The following is a 20168-nucleotide window of genomic DNA, read 5'->3' as shown; positions in this document are numbered from 1 at the left end:
TGATCTTCTTCTCTCCTCTTTTTCTTCTCTTTCCTGCGGGTCGCTTACGTATAGATTGTGTCATACAAAGCCTGCAATTCAGCGGAAGAGAGAAATATAGATCATGGGGTCGGTGTTGAAGATAAAATAAGACCAATCTTTCGTGGGAGATGCCAATGGCTTACTCGGGCATTTGATTTGAATCAAGTAATCCAGTGGATCAGAAACGCCATGTTCAATTAGAAATTCAATGTGGGTTTTCTATGTTGTCTCTCCTCCTGGAATTGACTAATATCTCATTCTCATGGACATTGGAATTTGTTTCTTCTGCATTTTTTTATCCAACTATGAGTAAAAAAATGATAAGTCGTTATCTGATCCGTCAGAAACTCTGGTATCTGAACTTAGTAACTGATCAAAAGAACTAAACATTGAACCCATGAAACTAGCACGACGTGGGAAAGCGTTACGAACAAAGTGGGGGGAGAGAGAAACGTGAGTGGAGTGGGAGAGAAGAGTTCTTGGGTAGTTACTGGTTTTCCAGTGAATCTGTTAGAGCAGGGCCTTGCTTCAAACATTTATTATGCTTTCGATATTTTTTACGTTGATGATTGAGATGTATAGTTTTGACCCGAGACGAGAGCTTGTTCTGGTTTACATAGGAAAAAAATTGTCATCTTTTTCATCCTTACACCTTTTTACTTTACTGTTACTCTGAAGTTATCGATGCAGACAAACAACAGCAATCACCATGCAGGATGTCAAATCAAATGTGAGAAACATATTTTGAAGATAAATTGGACAGTGACTTCGGGTATGCAGAATCAAACACGATCACCATGTAGGTCGTCAAACGTGAGAAACATATTTTGAAGATAAATTGGACGGTGACTTCGACCATGTAGAATCAAACAGTGTACTTTCTTTTCGATACAGACAAAGAGCAGCAATCACCATGTAGGGTGTGTCAATTTTGAATGCAGGAAAAATTTCTTCCAAGAATTTCAGATGAGAAATCATGAGATGAAAGACTCACCTGACACGTCCGACAAAAAAAAACAAAATAAAGGGAAAGAAAAATATCTTTTTGTGGGAGTTTTTTGTTTGTGGGCTTACAGCGCACACGTGGAAAGTTTTCTACCCGCATTAACTTATGGGTGCAATCAATCTGTTCATTCCAAAGCCTATTGGTTCATCATTCAACGCGGTAGGTGGCAATCTCGGATTATTTCACCAAATATTTTACCAACGACAAAGGGCAACCGACTCAAATTTTGCGTCCAAGTTTGTTGATCCAAATCCAATTCATTGATCCTCAAGAAGAGTCAAGTCTAAACCCAGATCCAAAGAAGAAGCAAATGCGTCAAGTGGATTCGGGTAGTGGGACCCGGATCCAGCATTTAACGCCAAAAAGAATGTGTAACTGTGGAGAAACAGTGACTTGTGGGGTTGGATCTGGCATCCGGAGCCCCTCTTTCCAGCCACCCAAGCTCTTTTCTCACTTTGTGGAGTCATGTGGGCAAAGCTTTTAGCCTTAAATTTGATGGAACAAAAGTATAGAACCTTGAGTTCAACCCATTAATGAAAATGACCTTGCAAGCTCCACAGAACTTAGACCTAGCCTTATTCTTAACGACCTTTGTTGAGTTCAACTTAATTGGATTTACAACTGAACCTACCTTTAGAAATTGAGTTTTGATCCGACTAACACACCCAAATTAAACGTTTATATATATATATATATATATATGTGTGTGTGTGTGTGTGTGTGTGTGGAAATTTTTTTTTTTAAAACAAGGGGAGGCTGTGTGCTTAATTGTGGATTTCTCCGTTGGTGTGCTTAATCAAAGTTCAACTTTATAAAAAAAAAAAGGAGAAACTTCTCCGCGGTTCCAGATGTCAAAATTTGGGTTTGTTTTTCTTGTGGTGTCATGGCTTGCACATGTTAGGCACATGTTAGGAAAGATTTTTCTAAGAGTGAAATTATTTATTGCAATCTGTCCTGGGCTCCTATGCCATAGCTCCACCCCAAGGAATTGAAAAAAAAAATACATTAAAAAAATTAAAAAATTTTTGTTGTGTTTATGTATTGTTTGGATTTGGGTTCAGTTTGGTCCTACTTAGATCTAACCCACAAAACTTCGTCCCTTTCATTGCAGTTCATTGGACCTTTTGACTCACCCTTAAACAAAATCCTAGCTCTGCCCATGCTTCAGACCTTCTCAACGAACTTTCATCACGGTAGGATGGAAGCGGAGCTCTTTTCGCCTCATAAGCAGACTCATATTCTTAAATTCAAATATGAAATTCTTATGGAATTTGAATTGTAATTGGATTCAAATTTATTTATTACATTCGATTACATTGAGTAAACATATTCGATTCATTTACATCCGTGCAGTTCAAATATAGAAGTAAATTTAAAAAGTACATTTTGAATTGCGCAAAAATTATATGGATTAGTCAAGATCTTAAATCGCCATTAAATATGCGAGCATGTGAAGTAATCAAACGCCGCCTAGTGGCCTAAGCTATAGTGAAGAGTCCATTCGCACTTTGCTGACCTAACACAGATCGGCAGGTGACCGAGTCATTGGGTCGGCGAGTTAATTCGTCAAACGGGTCGAGTTTTAAAGTAACTCAAATCGAGTGAGTCAGGGCCGAGTTAGGGGCGAGTCAAGCCAAACTTAACTAGTGGCCACTGAGCTGACTCGGGTGATTCCTGAGCCAACTCAGCGAGTCAGCCAACTATATCCCACTCTACCTACAACCTATGACACTAACACTATGTTTGGATGGACGGGATGGAAGGAAGCAGATAGAAAAGAATAGAACAGTCTAGATAACCAAGTATAAAGGAGGGGAAGGGAAATGTTTAAAAAAAATGTGCTTTGATAAAAGGCAAATGAAAATGAGAAGGAAAGGAAAAAAAAATATGGTGTATCCCCAATTCCTTGAGAAATAGAAAGATTAGGAGGGGAAGAAAGATTTTTACTCTCCTAATAAGAGATGTCACAACATTATGCTTTCTTTAGAAGATGGCCGGTGCAAGGGTTAGGTTGAAGGGGCAGGACCGGCGTCTGCCATCAGCTTGATTCCTGTAGATGTTAAGTCTCTAACGACAAGCTCTCTCTCTCACACACACATCTGATGGGGATGTGTCATGTGTATTTACAAAATCTTTGGTTCGATTCTAGAGGGTGCTATCCTGATAGTATTGAAGAGTGTTGTTTTGCCACAATGTGAAAGATTTGACATTTATATAATAGTGGGGCCAAATCATTATCAGATCCTTGTCAATAAAAGAGAAAGCTTTTGTCGCTGAGAGCTGAGGGAATGACACCATGAAAAAGCTCAAGCAACAAAAGGACAATGCCGCCATCCCAAAAATTGGATGTGCATCATGTGCTCAAGGTCCATATCTAACAAGTCAAGTGCTAGATCCAACTTTTTGTTTGTTGGGACCAGAGCAATATCAGTTAGTTGGTTGAATACGATGGGTTAAATGGCGATTTGGGGGAGAAGGCGACGTCAGAGGAGTAAGCCCCGGCATCGGGCCGGCCCGGCCTGAAAAGGAGTCGGGCTCAGAGTTAACATACAAGAAAGCAGGGATAGGGCTCATAGCCACTATCCAACATGCCACAGTGGGGCTAAAGGCTGAAATCCCCAACCAACCTCTCAGCATTTTGATGAACAAGAGATCTTTTTAAGAACACTAATTTTATATGTAGACACTAAATAATTAATCATGACAATATGATGTTAGATCAGATTTTGTAAGTCAAGAATGTCCAAGCCGTTCTAAATAAAATCTGTAGACACTAAGCATTCATGACCTTTTTTTAAAAAAAAAAATCTAATAGTTTCAAAAGTTCTTCACTGGTGTACAATGGTCAAATTTTTCATAAAACATCTAGAAATAGTTGTACAGATTCAGACTAAATTTCCATATATGTAAGCAAAACCCTAGATTTCATCCATTTATAATATATGCTGATTCAAGCATTTGATAATCCTTGACCTAGGTCAACATCCACGCCAGTAAACAAGAGCAAAGTATTACATACAACCTACTTGTACCATGTATCACATCCAAAAAACTTGAGCGGGCATTCACTCAAACACCCATTTCCCCAGTCACCAGCATGACCTGAGCCTACTAACAGGCCCTTATGAACAAAAACAGCACAACACCTCGCCAACTAAAAGATGTTAATCGCTCCAATCTTGGGCGAACATAAGAGCACTAAGGTATTGATCAATAAGTTCATCACCATCATTATCATCTTCGTCGTCGTCATCATCCTGAAACTGCATGAAGCTGCCAGATGGAGCCATCATATTCCAAATATTCATCACCATCATCACAGAAATAAACATAATTATCCCACTCTCCATACATGCTTTCACATAGAAATTCAGGGATCCTAGCACCCATATCATTGAGATCCTCGTCACGATAGAGGTCACTACACTCGCTGCTGATGACATCAAGAAACTGCAGGCACGTGCAACTCTTCAGAATGGTTGAAAATATGAGAGGAATGAAAGAGTATTCAGAAGTTTTAATGTGGTTCACCTGTTAAGGCTACATCCACGATGCAGGGACACACACGCACTACCGTGGTTCCTGCTTTCCTTTTATATACTCTGTTGCTTTACAATGGATGGGGATAACATTTTCAGTTTTAACAGACTTCATAAGGTTTACCCTTTCAGTTACATCCTCTTTACATGAGAATGGATTACATGCTAACGTGGTTCCACATTTGGTGGAGCTGATGTAACTAACTGCACGTTCATTGTGATCAGGACGAGGGTCTTTCACAGCCTCCCTCAAGTGCAATTGTATGCTTCTGAGGTTGAGCTTGACACGGAAATAATTAAACTGTGTGACAGCAATGGGCTTGGTTAGGCCATCAGCAATTTGGTCCTTTGATGAGAGATGCTGAATTCTGAGCAAACCTTTAGAAACTTTGTCGCGTACATAGTGAACGTCAACTTCAATGTGTTTGCTTCTGGAGTGGAACGTGGGATGAGCTGCAAGGTAGTTAGCGCTGATATTGTCACACCAAATGACTGGTGTGTTGACAACACTAACTTTCATCTCACTTAAGAGAGACTGAATCCAGGTTAGCTCTGCTGCGGCATTTGCTACTCCTCTGTATTCGGCCTCAGTGCTTGAGCGGGAGACAACATGTTGTTTCCTTGAACTCCATGAAACAAGGTTAGGGCCAATATAAACTGCATACCCTGAGGTGGATTTTCGGTCATCAGGAGACCCAGCCCAATCAACATTTGTGTAGACATTAATGCTAGTGTCTTTAGATGCTTTGAACACCGATCCATACTGAATAGTATATTTCAAATACCTTAGGATTCTTTTAACCGCTGTCCAGTGAGCTATGGAGGGCTTGTGCATGAATTGGCACACTTTATTGATGCTGAAAGCGACGTCTGGTCTTGTGAGAGATAGGTATTGTAAACCACCCACAATGCTCCTATACAAGGTAGGGTCCTCGAAATCAATGTCGTCTCCAATGTGTAATTTAGAGGAGGATGACATTGGAGTGGTGGATGGTTTGCACTCATGCATTTTTGCCTTTTTTAGAAGATCCATGACGTACTTCCGTTGAGAGAGGATAGCACCTTGGGAATTATACAAAACTTCCACCCCAAGGAAAAAATGAAGCCTCCCAAGATCCCTTGAGGCAAACTGCTCACCAAGAAGCTTAATAATCTTGTTAGTAAGACTTTGAGAATTGCCGGTGACAAGAATGTCGTCAACATAGACCAGAATATAAACGATATTTTCACCACTATGCATGATAAATAAAGAAGGATCAGTTTTAGAACTCGTGAATCCAAAATGAAAGAGGCTTTGACTTAGATGTTGAAACCAGGCTCGAGGGGCTTGCTTTAGCCCATATAGGGCCTTATGAAGGTGGCAGACATGTGAATGAAATTGCTGGTCGATGAAGCCGGGCGGTTGAGCCATATACACTTCCTCAGATAAGGTTTCATTAAGGAACGCATTATGGACATCAAGTTGTCTAATTATCCAATGGTGGCGGACGTGTAATGGAAATTGGTGGTCGATGAAGCCGGGCGGTTGAGCCATATACACTTCCTCATATAAGGTTCCATTAAGGAACGCATTATGGACATCAAGTTGTCTAATTATCCAATTCCCCCGTAAAGCAAGTGAGATCATGGTTCGAATAGTACCTGGTTTGACGACAGGGCTGAAAGTTTCAAAGAAGTCGACTCCTTCTTCTTGGTGAAACCCTTTTGCGACAAGTCTAGCTTTGTGTCGCTCAAGAGTGCCATCTGACCTGCGTTTGATGCGGTACACCCATTTGCATCTCACAACATTCATGTCCGAGGTGCGAGGCACAAGAGACCATGTTTTATTCTTGCAAAGAGCTTGAAATTTGTCTTGCATAGCAGAACGCCACTCGTTATGCTTGGTGGCTTCATTAAAATCTTTTGGTTCCTTGTCTTCAAGGAGTTTAGTCACCAAGAGACTAGAGAAAGCATAACGAGAGGATGGTTTGAGTGAACCAGTTTGGGAGTGTGTCACCATAGAGTGAGGCCTTGAGGTGACCAGCAGTGCCTCTTGAGGAGCAGGTTGATCTGGACTTGTTTGTGGCGAGTTAGGCACAATAAGCGGTCCACTGTCATGAACAGGAGCAGTAGGATTTTCTGCAAGGGCACTGCTTGAAGATGAGAGCCATGGAGGCACAAGAACAGCTTGTGGGTGAGTTCCTCGAGCCGAAGTGTCATTAGCTGGTTTTTCAATAAAGAAAATTTTTCTCATTGAAAATAACATCTTTGGACACAATAATCTTGAATGAGTTAGGATCCATGCATAGATAGCCATGATGATTATCACTATAACCCATAAAAACGTGAGCATGAGATCGATAGTCAAGTTTGTTGGATCTATACGCTCTCAAGTTGGGGAAGCATAAACACCCAAAAGTTTTAAGAAACTTGTAGTTGGGTTCCTTGTTCCAAAGCAATTCAAGAGGACTTCTATTTTTCAAGCCTGCAGCAGGCAATCGATTTATTAGAAATATTACAGCTGAAAATGCAAAATTCCCGAGTTGTTTTGGCACATTGCTGTGAGTCATAAGAGTCAATCCAGTGTCGACGATATGCCTATGTTTGCGTTCGGAGACGCCATTCTGTTCTTGGGTGTGAGGACAGGAATAACGATGTTTAATTCCTGCCTTGGAAAAATAGTTGTCCATGCACTTGTATTCTCCTCCACCGTCACTGTGGAAGTTCTTAATTTTTCTTCCAAACATATTTTCAACCATTGCTTTAAACTTTTGAAAGGTCTCAAGCACTTCAGATTTATGTTTCAACAAAAACAACCATGTAATCTTGACCATGCATCAACAAAGATAACATAAAAACGATGTCCATAGATACTAGAAATAGGGGCTGGCCCCCATACATCTGAAAAGATGATCTCTAGAGGTTCCAATTTACTGTAATCAATGCGATTAAAGGGCAACTTATGCATTTTAGCAGTTTGACAGGAAGAACAAATTCTGATATTGTAGTCCGAAAAAGGTAAATTAAAGGAACTAAGCACACGATCAACAATCTTTCTATTTGGATGTCCCAACCGGGCGTGCCATGTAGCGCGACTAGCCTTTTCTTCAATGCAAGCAACTTTTTCTTTAAACTTGTCAAAGTCAAGAGTGTAGATTCCTCCTTTAACGTGTCCTCTCAATAGCTCTTGTTTGGATCTGGCATCTCTAATTCTGCACTCTCTTGCATCAAATTCAAAAGCAACGTTATTATCTTCAGCAAACTGATGCACAGAGAGAAGTTTCTTGGTGATAAGAGGAACATGAAGAATATCATGCATCTTGAAGTTGAGATTTCCAACTTTAAAGGATGAACTACCAATGTGTTTAATAGCTAAACATGTACCATTTCCCACCTTGACAGAGTCAGTGCCCGAGTAAGCGGAATTTATTGACAAAGAGCTGAGATCAGGAGCAACGTGATGGGAAGCACCAGACTCAGGATACCACGAATCATCACTGGTGGTCTCAGATGTAGCAGCATTATACGCATGAGGAGGATTGGAATTAGAATTGTCTGATTGCTGGAATAATCTGCACGTCTTTGCCGAGTGCCCTATCTTTTCACATAATTGACAGACAATGTGAGAGCGTTGATCATTATAATACCTTTGATTTTGCTGATTGTTGTTGTAATTTCCTCGTCCTCGGCCTCGTGAGCCAAATCGACCACCACGGCCTCTACGATAGTTTCCCCTTCCATAATATTGATTTCCGCTACCTTGGTTGGTTCTGTGAGTGACATTAGCTTCAACTTGTGAGTTGGATGCTTTTTCAACAGAATCATCTTCACCAATATAGGCTTCATGGGACAGCAAGAGACTAAGTAATTCAGTCATGCTAACAGGATCCTTGCGAATAGATATAGAAACACGCATTGCATCATACTCTGGTGGAAGACCACGGAGTATATGAAGAATAAGGTCCTCTTCTTCAACTTTCTTTCCAGCAACTTTGAGATGGTGGGCAATGGATCTAGCTTTTTGAACAAATTGGGAAATAGATTTGTTTCCCTTTCTTAAATTCTGTAGCTGCTCCTTAAGTTGTAAGATGCGTGCACGTGACTGTGCAGCATAAGCATCTTGCAGAGTGGTCCAGACTTCATAAGACGTTTCCAATCCAATAACTTGGGAGTGAACAGAGTCAGACAAAGAGGAAATAAGCCAGCTAAGGAGAAGCTGATCTCGCCGACGCCAATCTATATACTCAAGATTGGGAGCAGATTTGCCATCCTTGATGACTATTTTTTGAGGTTCAGTTTTTGATCCGTCAATGAAGCCTTCAAGATCATAGGAGATAAGCAGAGGTCGGAATTGAGATGCCCACAATACATAGTTATCAGAATCTAACTTGGTTGAAATGAAGTGTTGAAAAGAGGTAGGAGCTGGTAGGCCTGAAAACGGAGAGGAGCTGGTAGGCCTGGAAACGGAGAGGAGCTGGCTGCCATGTCCACGCTGGTTTAGTAATGGAGCACCATTAGCTTTGATACCATATGAGAGGAATGAAAGTATTCAGAAGTTTTAACGTGGTTCACCTGTTAAGGCTATATCCACGATGCAGGGACACACACGCACTACCGTGGTTCCTGCTTTCCTTTTATATACTTTGTTGCTTTACAATGGATGGGGATAACCTTTTCAGTTTTAACAGACTTCATAAGGTTTACCCTTTCAGTTACATCCTCTTTACATGAGGATGGATTACATGCTAACGTGGTTCCACATTTGGTGGAGCTGATGTAACTAACTGCACGTTCATTGTGATCAGGACGAGGGTCTTTCACAGAAAGATCGTGGATGCTAAGTTCAGTAGAGCAAAGATTAAGGAATTGCAACTTTGGGAAGCTGGTAGCAATTGCTGATACTTTCCCTGGCCCATAATTGAGGAAATTGCGCCTACAGTTCTGGCCAGCAAGGGCCCATGTGCTGCAGAACAGCTGAGGACAATTGGCAAGCATCAAGTCTAACAATTCAAGCTCCGTGCATGATTGAACCAATTTGAGGAACCCAGCTTCTGATTTCAATTTACATCCTCTTAAGTGACAGATGCTTCAGTTTTGGACACCTACACGATATGATTGAGAGCACAAACCTTTAGAAAGCCTATAATAGATATCTTCATTACGAAGCCACCACTGTTCCTGAGGGAAGGAGTGGAATGCGCAAATCCTCTGACGATGAAATGCAGGAACAGGCTTGACTGTTAAACTCGTCTAGTTCCTTAGAAGCATGGAGGAGTTTGACAGACAAATACAATCAACAACCCTATCATCCTTACACAGAATAGGATAAGCAAATTTCTATAAAAGAACTTTGTTATCATTTATTCTAATTGGGATGCTCATTTCTATAGCTAGATATATGACTGTATGTACGTGTCTTTTATGGTTTTGAAGTCTCGGTGATCTCATCTTACATGTTGGAACTGCATCACAACATAAATGTTGGTCATCGTGGTGAAAAACGTTTAGGATTTTTGGATCAGAAAACTGGCGTTGGTGTTTGCCATCTTTACTGGCATCTGGAAGTGAGAAAGGAGAAACGGTACAAATAGACATGAATTCAAAGTTAAAGTTGAAACAGATAATGTCTTGTTATATCATATAACATGGTGAAACGTTGTATATGACCTTTTATTATTAGATAAAGAATAAAATTAATGATATGATTTAAATAGGCATTAATTAGACATACAAAACGAGGTTTTACAAAACGAGCTTTTTGTGCTGGTTTTCAAAGCTGACACTGGTTCTCAAATAATCAGCTCTATACAGAATCCAGAAAACCAGTGCCGTCAACATGGCCTGCATATTGGCAACAACCCAAAGGATGTAGCAGCGACAAGGGTTGCAAAAATAAGTATTGGATACAAGATGGAAACCAATATTCACAACGTTGCAGAAAATAGTATTTGTATTAAGTATCAACTCTAAGGAGAACTCATGCTTCTTTAATGTGATACAAGATCTTTACAGGAAATATGAAAGCAGCTACTCAGGGACCAACAGGATGCTAAAAGAAAAGTTTGTTTTGAAAAATAAACAAGAGATAGAGCACGCTGCACACCTTTACCGGAAACAAGTAAGAAGACTCCAGGCTGTTTTGAGTTGACACCAGGTCCTTGTTGGAAGCATTTAAACAGCAAAAAAGTTACTATGAACGGTGAGCACATTATTTTACAGAGAAAAACTCACGCTGATTTTAAACCCCAATCATGACCGATGTTGCATTTGTTTCAAGTAATCGAGGTAAGGCCAGACCACAACAAATACCATGCAAGTATCTTCTTTGTCTCCCAGACTGGCCGAGCTGACAGAAAATATATGCTAAGCAAACAGCATGTGGGATCTAAAGTACTACGAAGGTGGAAAGTAGATAGCGGGATGAAGTTTGGAAAACACTGTATCATTCTACAGTCCAATCTTTTGACAGTGTTGCCCTTGAAAGGCAGCCCCGACAAAAGAAATAAAAAAGGTAAATGGGATCTATGCATATCAGGGGCTATTAGTCCAGCATCATACTTCATCGTCAGCTGCAAGATGGACGACAAACAATTAGCAACCAAAAAACTTATGGCAGTTCAATTAAACCTCTATTACTGTACTTTCAGTTCGAGAGAAACATGAAGCAAAACTTGTTCTCCATAAATTTAACACGAAGTAAAATCATTTCTTCAAAGTTCTATCTCTTGAACGAGAAGGCAAGCCCGATGTAACTTGACTGACTAAACGTGAAATCTAACAATGTCTTCAAGACTTCCAACTACTTCATTATTCAGAATCTCATGGAAATAGAACCTTCAATATGCGCATAGCTATGGTTATCTGCTTTTATTTTCTTCTTTCTGGTTTCTATTGCATGTGTTGATGCTTCGCCCCATGAGAAAGAACTCAATATTGTGTCGTCAATTTTCTGCAAATATCACATTTTTATCTCAAGATGGGAAAACAGTATAAAAGCTAAAAATATAACTTACACGACATGGAATCAGTCACAAAGCAACTACAAAAAATCATGCAACAATCGGTTACATTATCCAGAAACTAAATTGTTGTATCAGGTGGCAACGAAATTGTTGTACATATCCCTGTGATTCGTCCCATTTGTGATGAACATTACTGCAATAGAAACAAGCAATACGACAAAACATAAACTGAAAACGAGCATCATGGGGTTCATCTTTTTCTTGACGGTAATACGCGGTTTCTTTTTTCCTTCTGCCATTTCATCAAATAAGGCACGATCAGCCTCCACTGGATCCCCATCAGTTGAAGATACAGACTCTGCCTTATGACAGGATTGTGATTGGCGGACCTTGTCGGCTTGAAATGCAGCATCTTCAACATTGTTCTGCCAATCGGTCATGTTGGGGGCTTCTGAAGACTTCCATTCACAAAATTCCAATTTGAGATGTTCCTGAATTTTGTTTAGTGGGCTGAGTTCTGCTCCGTTGGAATTCTGGCTACTTCGATCACTAGATTCTTCATCCAAGATATTGCTCTCAGCGTCCTGGTTTTGAAGAGACCGCATTAGCTTTCTGGGAGTTGTGAAAATCTTGATGTCATCTATAGGAACTGTTGGATACTTCTTCTGGGAAAAGAAGAGAAAAACAAAACACATGTCAGAAGTCAAAAGTCAAATATTTAAAAACCAGACATTTGAACTCTTGCAAACGAGAAATGGGTGAAACATTATCAGGAAAAATTGTTCTAAGAAAATCCCAGTGTTATTTGCAATAAGGATCAAATGAGACTTTTTCTAAGCAGAACATAATATGGCTTAAGACACTGGGTAAAGCTTCTTTCACTGAAAAAGCAAATTTTCCAACCATCATATAGAACCAAGGTTAAACTCATTTGTTTGATGCTTGAACTACATTTTTGACTTGTAAAACTGGAATTGGGTTTATATCGCAACCTTGGTTCAGCTAAAAATAAAATCATTAAAAGGAAATGCTATTTCTTTGGATCTTGTACCTTTGGGATATCATTTTCTGCCTCCAAAATTTCAGAATTTGAACCAAACCCAGTAAACTGTTCAGAAAGTTCAGCTCCCGTATAAGTAACATCCTCATCGATCAAGTGTTTGCGATCTTCCTCGAAGCTAGTACCAATGAAACCTGTATGCCCATCCGTCATGCTTAAAGAATAAAGACCATCTTTCAAGGAAACATCTACAGCACTATGAGCGTCCATCCAAAGCCTACGATTTGTAGGCCTTCCAAAGTTGCAGTATGACTGAGCAGGCGAAATGGGTGATGTAGCAACAGAAGTCACCGTCTCAGATTCAGGTGTTACAGACCTAGGAGAGTGGTTACAGGTGATTGTGGACTCTGCACTGTATGGACTCATGCTACGATCTTTTTTTTGAGAAAAGAAAGACTCATTCACCATTGAAAGCGCATTGATTTTTAGTTTCTTCACTACTGCAATGGTTCTTGCATTCAAAAGAGCGTCGGTGGCAGCACTCCTTACAAACATCAACTGGTCAGAGCGGCATTTCTCCAAAAAGACGAGAATTTGCTCCATTTCGGAACAAATGCTACTTGGGTCTACATGTTTCAAAATGGAGTTTATTAGTTGGATTGCGTTCAAGCGCTTCTGTGCAGATATTTCAGTCTCCCCAGGTCCACATATGTCGATAGCCGATCTTATAAGTGACCGAGCATATCCCTCTAAGATCAATGGACTGCTCTTTGCAAGAGACACTACAAGACCCATGTGAGAATGCGTCTGTGTTACCTTCTCTTCAAGAGCTCCAGATAACTTCAAGCAAACCATATTCACTGTCTGATCAGAAGCAAATTTCCAATTATCAGATTCCACAAGAGCTTTCAAACAAAGGGCAGCACCAGAAGCTAAGCATTCAGAACGTCCCATTAGAACTTCCGACAGGGGCCGAGCAAGAGAGTCAATAATCGATGACTTTTCACTGTCAGGACATAAAGGATCGATTCCATAACGTGCAATGGCAGGTACAACCTTCGCGCAAGCTTGATGGAGTGGGAAAGAACCAGCACTGGAGGTCAAGGTGGAGATGATAGTCGACATGATGTTTCGGATCTGGGGAACTATATTCTTTCCATGAACACGAGCAAGGACTTCATAGAGAGAGATGGTGTGCTCGTACGATGAAGAATTTGATTCTTTCGATTCTGAGACTTGGGCTAGGAATTGAGGGATAGACTTGGAATCAAGCTCTCGGACGTAAGATCTCAGAGCTTTCATGGCAGACCGGCGCGTGTTCGAATCCTTTTCGAGGTTCGCAAGCTCCTGCTTCAGCAGTGGACTGACGCTCCTCCCCATTGAAGAAGCTGAAAGAAGATCTGCGGAAGCGGCTCGTCTCTGCATGTTGCGATTCAATGAAATAGCAGAACCTGCGGAAACTTGAAAACCGGAGCAAAAGAGAAAGCAAAACTACCACATACAGAACTGCCCAAAGTTTCCCCACAAGTATCAAAATCGATAGTCAGGGTTTTGGTCAATTTCAGGTCGATTTCGAGCCAAAAGCAAGGGAAATAACTTTTGGGCATCACGGGGTTTGGCTGAAAGAGAAGAAACAAATTTAAAGGAGAAGGTTTTCTCAAGAAGGAGGAGGAAGAGCTAACCTGGCGTGCGTGGGGCGTGACAGCTCCAGAGAGGACCGGCCGCAACAAACCTGCGGGCTCCAGAGAGGGTGGGAGGAGTGAAGCAGGCGACGGAAGAAGGGTGGGGTTCATTCAAATTTCAAATGGTGTCGGTAGGGCGGTGACCCCTTGAGTTCAAACCCCACCTTTGTTTCCCCTTGTACTTATGCCAAGAATTTGAATTCATGTTGTTTTGAACGTTGGTGGTTTTCTTTCTTCGTTGTAACAATTTGAGACAAATAATAGACATCCAAAGAGTTTCACTGTTATTCTAGAGGCAAAGGAAGTGCAAAAAAATTCCTAGCTGAGGGGCATTAACATTTAAATTTTAGATTTTTATGAGGCACCAATCCTTGAATGAAAAAATAGTTCTAAGACATCAATATAGAAATAAACATTTTTGTAGGTCTGTGTGGATGTCAATGGATCCGATTTGAATTCAGTATACCTTTTTTTGATACTCAGTTTTTCAGATATTTACTATTCCAATGCAAATAGAACATGTATATATGTATACCGTATCCAAACCATTTTTTCACAACTGAATCATGTCCTAATCCAACTTTTGAATTGGAGACTGAATTTGAACGGAAGTTCAATCCACATTATGATGCAGTCGATTTTCAAAATCTATGAACACTAGTATAGGAAAAATCGCAATTTAAGGAAAGAGAAATGCCTACCATTCATGTCACCCGGTTGCTCCCTTTTTACTATGCATATTACAAGAAATAGGAAATAGGATTATATAGGAAATATTTTCATGTGCCGTTGCAAAATCGAGTGCAATGTCTAAATGAACACCTATTCCCCAAAGAGTAATGTTGATTTCTGTAGCTGGCCCTCGTTTCTCTAACCATCTTTTTGAGATTTCCTCTTGGTTGACGTGAATTGAGCTAGAGCTCTAAATAGGAAGCATTTAACGCTTTTCTTCACGGGAATCGAGCTGGAGCATTTCAAGAACTTGAAGCATTGAAAGACTTCGTTTTTTACTTCAAGAGGAGCATTGAACATTCATCAACAGTGATCCTTAGCATCTAATCAGATATTTATTTAAAATTGAACCTGAATCCAAATCTGACCAGATGCCTTACAACCGAATTTGACCTGATTTATTGATTACATGTTAAAATTTTCTCTATATCCAACTGAATTAAAGTGGACCATCGTTACCTCAAAAATGATGGCCAAATAATTCACAACCCGATACCAGGGAGATTGACGAACGAGGAAGTCAAAGAACCTCTCAGCAGTGAAGAAGAGATTGTCATCGTCGACGACGTAAACGGGGCGGGAGGTGAGAGGTAGAGAGTGGTAGCGCCACCGCCGGACCGCTCGATACCCCGGACAGAGAGATTCTCAGGCGGGAAAACAACGTCGTAGTCATTGTGGTTGATGAAGTGGAGCGCGGGGCACATTCCCTCGGCGAGCATCGACTCCCAGCAGCGAGGGTTTCTTGAGGCATCGCTCCACGACCGGCACACCGGAGGGCCACCGATGAATCGGTCCTGAAGATGGTGACTAGCGCCGCCGCCGGCAGCATGTCCCACGCCCTCTCCGCCATCATCGTCGCCGTCTCTGTCCGTCTGCCTGTGCGTCTGTGTGCAGGAGGGCGGGAGCTGTTCAACGTTCTCCAATTTGACGGCTCGCATATTTTCAAAAAGTCTTTTGATTTTAAAACTTTATTTTCATGTGCGATATTAACCTAAGGAAACATGTTTGCAAATAGAAGCATCTGATATGATAAGAGATCCACGAATTTAGGATCGAAACCATCTATAGTTTCATATCAGCGTTGGTTTTATATCTTTTTTTTTCACTTTAGAACTAAAAAACGTGAATCTTGTTCGCTCTTTAATTATATGAATTTGTCCAAGAATAGAGACATATCACATAACTTACTACTATTATTGTTGCCAAACTACTCCTAATAATGTGTTTGATGCAGAGATTGAGGCCGTTTGATAACGATCTTCTAGACAAAATGCACAAAATGAACACGGGGTCCTGTCCACGAAACTATTGTTATGTCTATCTTGTTCGCGGAATTCTCTATTCATTATTTGAAGGATTTTAGGAACAAAACATCAAGTTCTTTTTGCTTGATTTTGTTTTCTTTGTACATTGGATGTTTGGCTTGTATTATTTCTGTTTTGTATGTTGGCGTTTGCATGCTGTGCAATTTGTTTTGTTTCTTCTGTTTATCTTTTGATTAAAAAAAAAAAAAACACTTTGTTTGTTGGTTTCACTTAACTTATTTTCTCTGTTGTTTTTAATACAAAGCTCATGCAAGAAAACATTATATAAATACCACTACAACATGCATAGCAAGAACCTAGTAAATCAAAATCAAGAACAACAAAAACTTGTTAACAAGGGCGAAAGGAGGTGTGGGCATAGTGTGGGCAATTGCCCACTCAAGCACACAGAAAATGGTTATTTTTACATTGAAATTTTATGGCTATTTTTTTGAATTTATATAGAAGTGCCCCTTAAAAGTCTAAAATTATATGACTAGTGCCCATTTGTTAAAGTTTTCTGGCTCCACCCCTATTTGTTAATCAAGATAATCCACAAAACTCCAATATACCAAAATCAAATCATTCAAATTGATTCATCGAACAAAACAATTTGCCGTTCTTTTTTATGCCTGCATGTAGGGATGTACCTACGAAGGGTCAAGCTTGAGTTGGGCCAGCTCGAGCTTGGCTAGGGTGGACTCACACATGGATCAGCTCGAGCTTGGCTGGAGCTTGCAAGGTGGGCTCGAGCTCGACTTAATAAAATATGAATGGTTTGCATATATGAAGGTGTAAAGGAGTGGTCACATTTGGTCAGCAACCCATCGTGCTTTTGATTTCAGCTAGGGATCTCGAATCTGTATTACTTTGTGAAAATTATGAATTTGTGGTCCAAAACTGAAAGGGCCCTGTGGTGGAGCCATATATAGGTAGGTGTGAAGATGGGGATGTCAATGGATCGGATTCAAATCAAATATACGGTTAACTATAGCCGTTTTTTCAGAGTTTCACATATTCAAAATTGGATTTGAATACAAATGAAGAAAATTTGATTTCACAATCCTAATTTGATCCGAATTAGATTTTTACATTCATATTTGAATATGAATTCGTCTGAGTATCGAAACATATGAGCATTGAACATAGGATATTTACTTAAAACTTAATCCAATCAAAATCTGAATCTGAATGGATATTATATATATCTGAATCTGAATCTAATCGGATGTCATTTATTAATCTGATATAATTTTCTCCTAATAAATATAACTTAAACTTGTTTCCTTATTTTTTCCAAAGTTCAGGATAGAGCCAAACGAACTGAATGGGACCTCTTTTGGGCATAGTTCGGTCGCGTAGCTCCAAACGCAGCCCATATTTTGCCACCAAGCTAATGAAGAAATGTGAGCTTAGCTAACCGAATTAATGAAGGAGATGAACAGATGAACCCTAGTGAGTCAAGGACATTCAATCGACAAGCCAAAACGACTCAATTTTGGATGCACCTGGTTGTGATAGGACAACCAAGCAAATGAAATCATATGATGGAAAAAAGGACAAGAACAAAAAAAAATGTAAATATGTGACCGTTGTACAACAAAAGAGACATTGGTTAGCTAAACTAAGGTCAAAGCAGGCAGTTAAAAGTATTGATGTGACTTACAAAAAAAAGTCAGGTAAAAGCAATGGCACGAGAGAGAGAGACCCACTAACCAAAGAACACCACAAAAATGACAGACGACTCGAATGCCAAATGAGTCGAAATAACAAGAGGCGGTGGTGGATAGAGGCGTTAAATGCCACAAAATCTGATAGAGAAGCATGCATATGTTTTCATATACTAATTCCAATTCAATAATTCCAATCCAACAAGCATTTCTTATTAAATGAAAACTGAAAAGGCAACTTTCAAGTGTGCAGCACTTGATCATTCAATGGTCGTCCACATACTTTCTGATGTGGACTTAGCACCAACAGAAATAATTTTAAAATGAATGGTTTGCGTATACCAAGATGTAACCGAGTTGTCACATTTGGTCATAAAGAAAGATTTCTTTAAAAAATATAATTTTAAAGATGGATATTAAATAATTAATCATGAAAATATAATGTTTAGGTCATAGTCATAAATATTATTTTCCGTGTTTACGATATTTTTTTGGGCACAATATGGCGGGATTTAAAAAATAAAAAAATACAAATATAGTAATATTTTAAAAAATTTAAACCCCTAAAAATTGAAAAAAAATTAAAAATATGAAAATATTGATTACATTAAAGGAGACGTACATAAACAACAATAAAAATTAAAAAATTGAAACGAGGTGTTTAACATGAAAAAAGCCTAAAATAAAAAAAGAAAAAAGAAAAAGAGAAAAACACTAAAAACATGTTTATTTGTGTTTTCACATTTTTTAAACGGTATTTTTTGCCATTTTTTTCTCACCGCCTTATTTTTCATGTTATTGACGAACTTTTTAATCGCATTTGTTTTGTGACTAATTAGATTATATTTTGCAAGTCAAGAATATTGTTGTAGCCGTCTATATTAGGATATTTATAAAGTTAGAAAATTGAAACAAGCAGCCTGGCATTTAAAAACATAAAAAAATGCTGATTTTTTTTTTTAAAAAAAAGAGAGAGAAAATTTTCTTTTTCATTTTGCGTTTTTTTTAAACGGCATTATTGCACACTTTTTTTTTGTCGCGCTTTTTTGTGTGACTATGGACTTTAGATCATATTTGAATGTCAAAGCAGTCCATTTTAGGATAATTATAAAATCTGATATTGATACCATCTTGATCATTTACAAAATCACATAGTTTTTAATTGGTCTATGATAATATATGGTTAATTTGTTATTAAACAGCATATAAAGTATTATATACATTCACATTAATCTCCAAATCTGTGCGCGCAAAATTCTAAATTTCATATATCTATGCATAAGAGGTTGTTTGGCAAATAGAACACAGTATTCTATAATTTTTTCCCAAAGATTTAAATAGATGTATATACACCTAGGTATAATGTTTTATGAATCTACCGTAGTCGTGGTGCATTCAGAGAATATTCCAACTGTCAAACTATATGAAATTCATAGATTTAATATGAAAACTTTTCCACTCTAATCTTATATGTTACCAAAAAATAATAATGGGGTTCTCAAGTGTGCCTTGAGTTCCTTAGTTTGATGAACTATACATTTTAGTATGCATCTCTGATCGTATCAACAAATCTGCATCGCATCCTATTTATATATCTAAACTCCAAAGAAATGAAACACCTCCTCTGTGTCTCATTCATGTTACAACTTGATTTTTTTTAATCAAATGAAAGCACAACTAGGCACTAGCTAACAATTTTCTGATGTGTTTGATCTAAAGCTGATATGATAGTAAACAAACACTCAATTTCACTACCAATGTAAAAAAAGGACACCAAATTTCACCTCTTTATGTAGGGCCCGCAAAGTAAACAAACACTGAATTTCACCATTATGTAAAAAAAAAAAGGACGTCAAATTTCACCACTACATTAAAAAAAAAGGAGGACGTGAGATCCGGAAATGATGGATATATCCCTTAATCATATACGCTTTTTCGGATATTTGCATATTCAGATTCAAATTTGAAGAAAGAAAAGTCATATCCGAATCAGATTTTACAATTCTAATTCGATATGAATCCATTTTTATATTTACATCTGAATCCAAATCCAAATTTTGAACGTTTTGCTAATTTCTAAATTTTAATAACATTAGATAGAACATATTTGTCCAAAAATGAATCTGATCCGAATCAAACTGAATATGAATCCGATCGGATGCCATTTACACCTGAAGCTAATGTAGGGCCCACAAAGTAATCAAACACCAAATTTCACCACTATATATATATATATATACGTCGGACCTCAAATTATTGGATCTGTGACATAA

At 38.9% G+C, this 20168-nt stretch overlaps 1 protein-coding gene across 1 annotated transcript; it reads right to left on the bottom strand.

Annotated features, from left to right (window-relative positions):
* Positions 1-11535: 11535 nt before the first annotated feature.
* On the bottom strand, positions 11536-14341 carry LOC116247256 (protein SINE1-like). Its single transcript, XM_031619307.2, has 3 exons — positions 14190-14341; positions 12559-13926; positions 11536-12172 (listed from the first exon to the last, which is right to left on the bottom strand). Exons 1-3 carry the CDS (start codon positions 14298-14300, stop codon positions 11639-11641), a joined length of 2013 nt encoding a protein of 670 aa, XP_031475167.2. The 5' UTR covers positions 14301-14341; the 3' UTR covers positions 11536-11638.
* Between the last annotated feature and the right edge of the window lie 5827 nt (positions 14342-20168).

The sequence above is a fragment of the Nymphaea colorata genome, chromosome 2, assembly GCF_008831285.2.
Source record: "Nymphaea colorata isolate Beijing-Zhang1983 chromosome 2, ASM883128v2, whole genome shotgun sequence".
Taxonomy (NCBI): Eukaryota; Viridiplantae; Streptophyta; class Magnoliopsida; order Nymphaeales; family Nymphaeaceae; genus Nymphaea; species Nymphaea colorata.
The sequence above is the reverse complement of the archived record's forward strand: the minus strand, read 5'-3'. Positions and strand labels throughout refer to the sequence as shown.

Excerpts from the sequence above, each read along its gene's own strand:
- LOC116247256 (XM_031619307.2), bottom strand. The coding sequence starts at position 14,300 with ATGAACCCCACCCTTCTTCCGTCGCCTGCTTCACTCCTCCCACCCTCT. Across the intron at positions 13,927-14,189 it reads TCACGCCCCACGCACGCCAG|AGACGAGCCGCTTCCGCAGA; the intron begins GTTAGCTCTTCC and ends CGCAACATGCAG. Across the intron at positions 12,173-12,558 it reads CAGAAAATGATATCCCAAAG|AAGAAGTATCCAACAGTTCC; the intron begins GTACAAGATCCA and ends TTCTTTTCCCAG.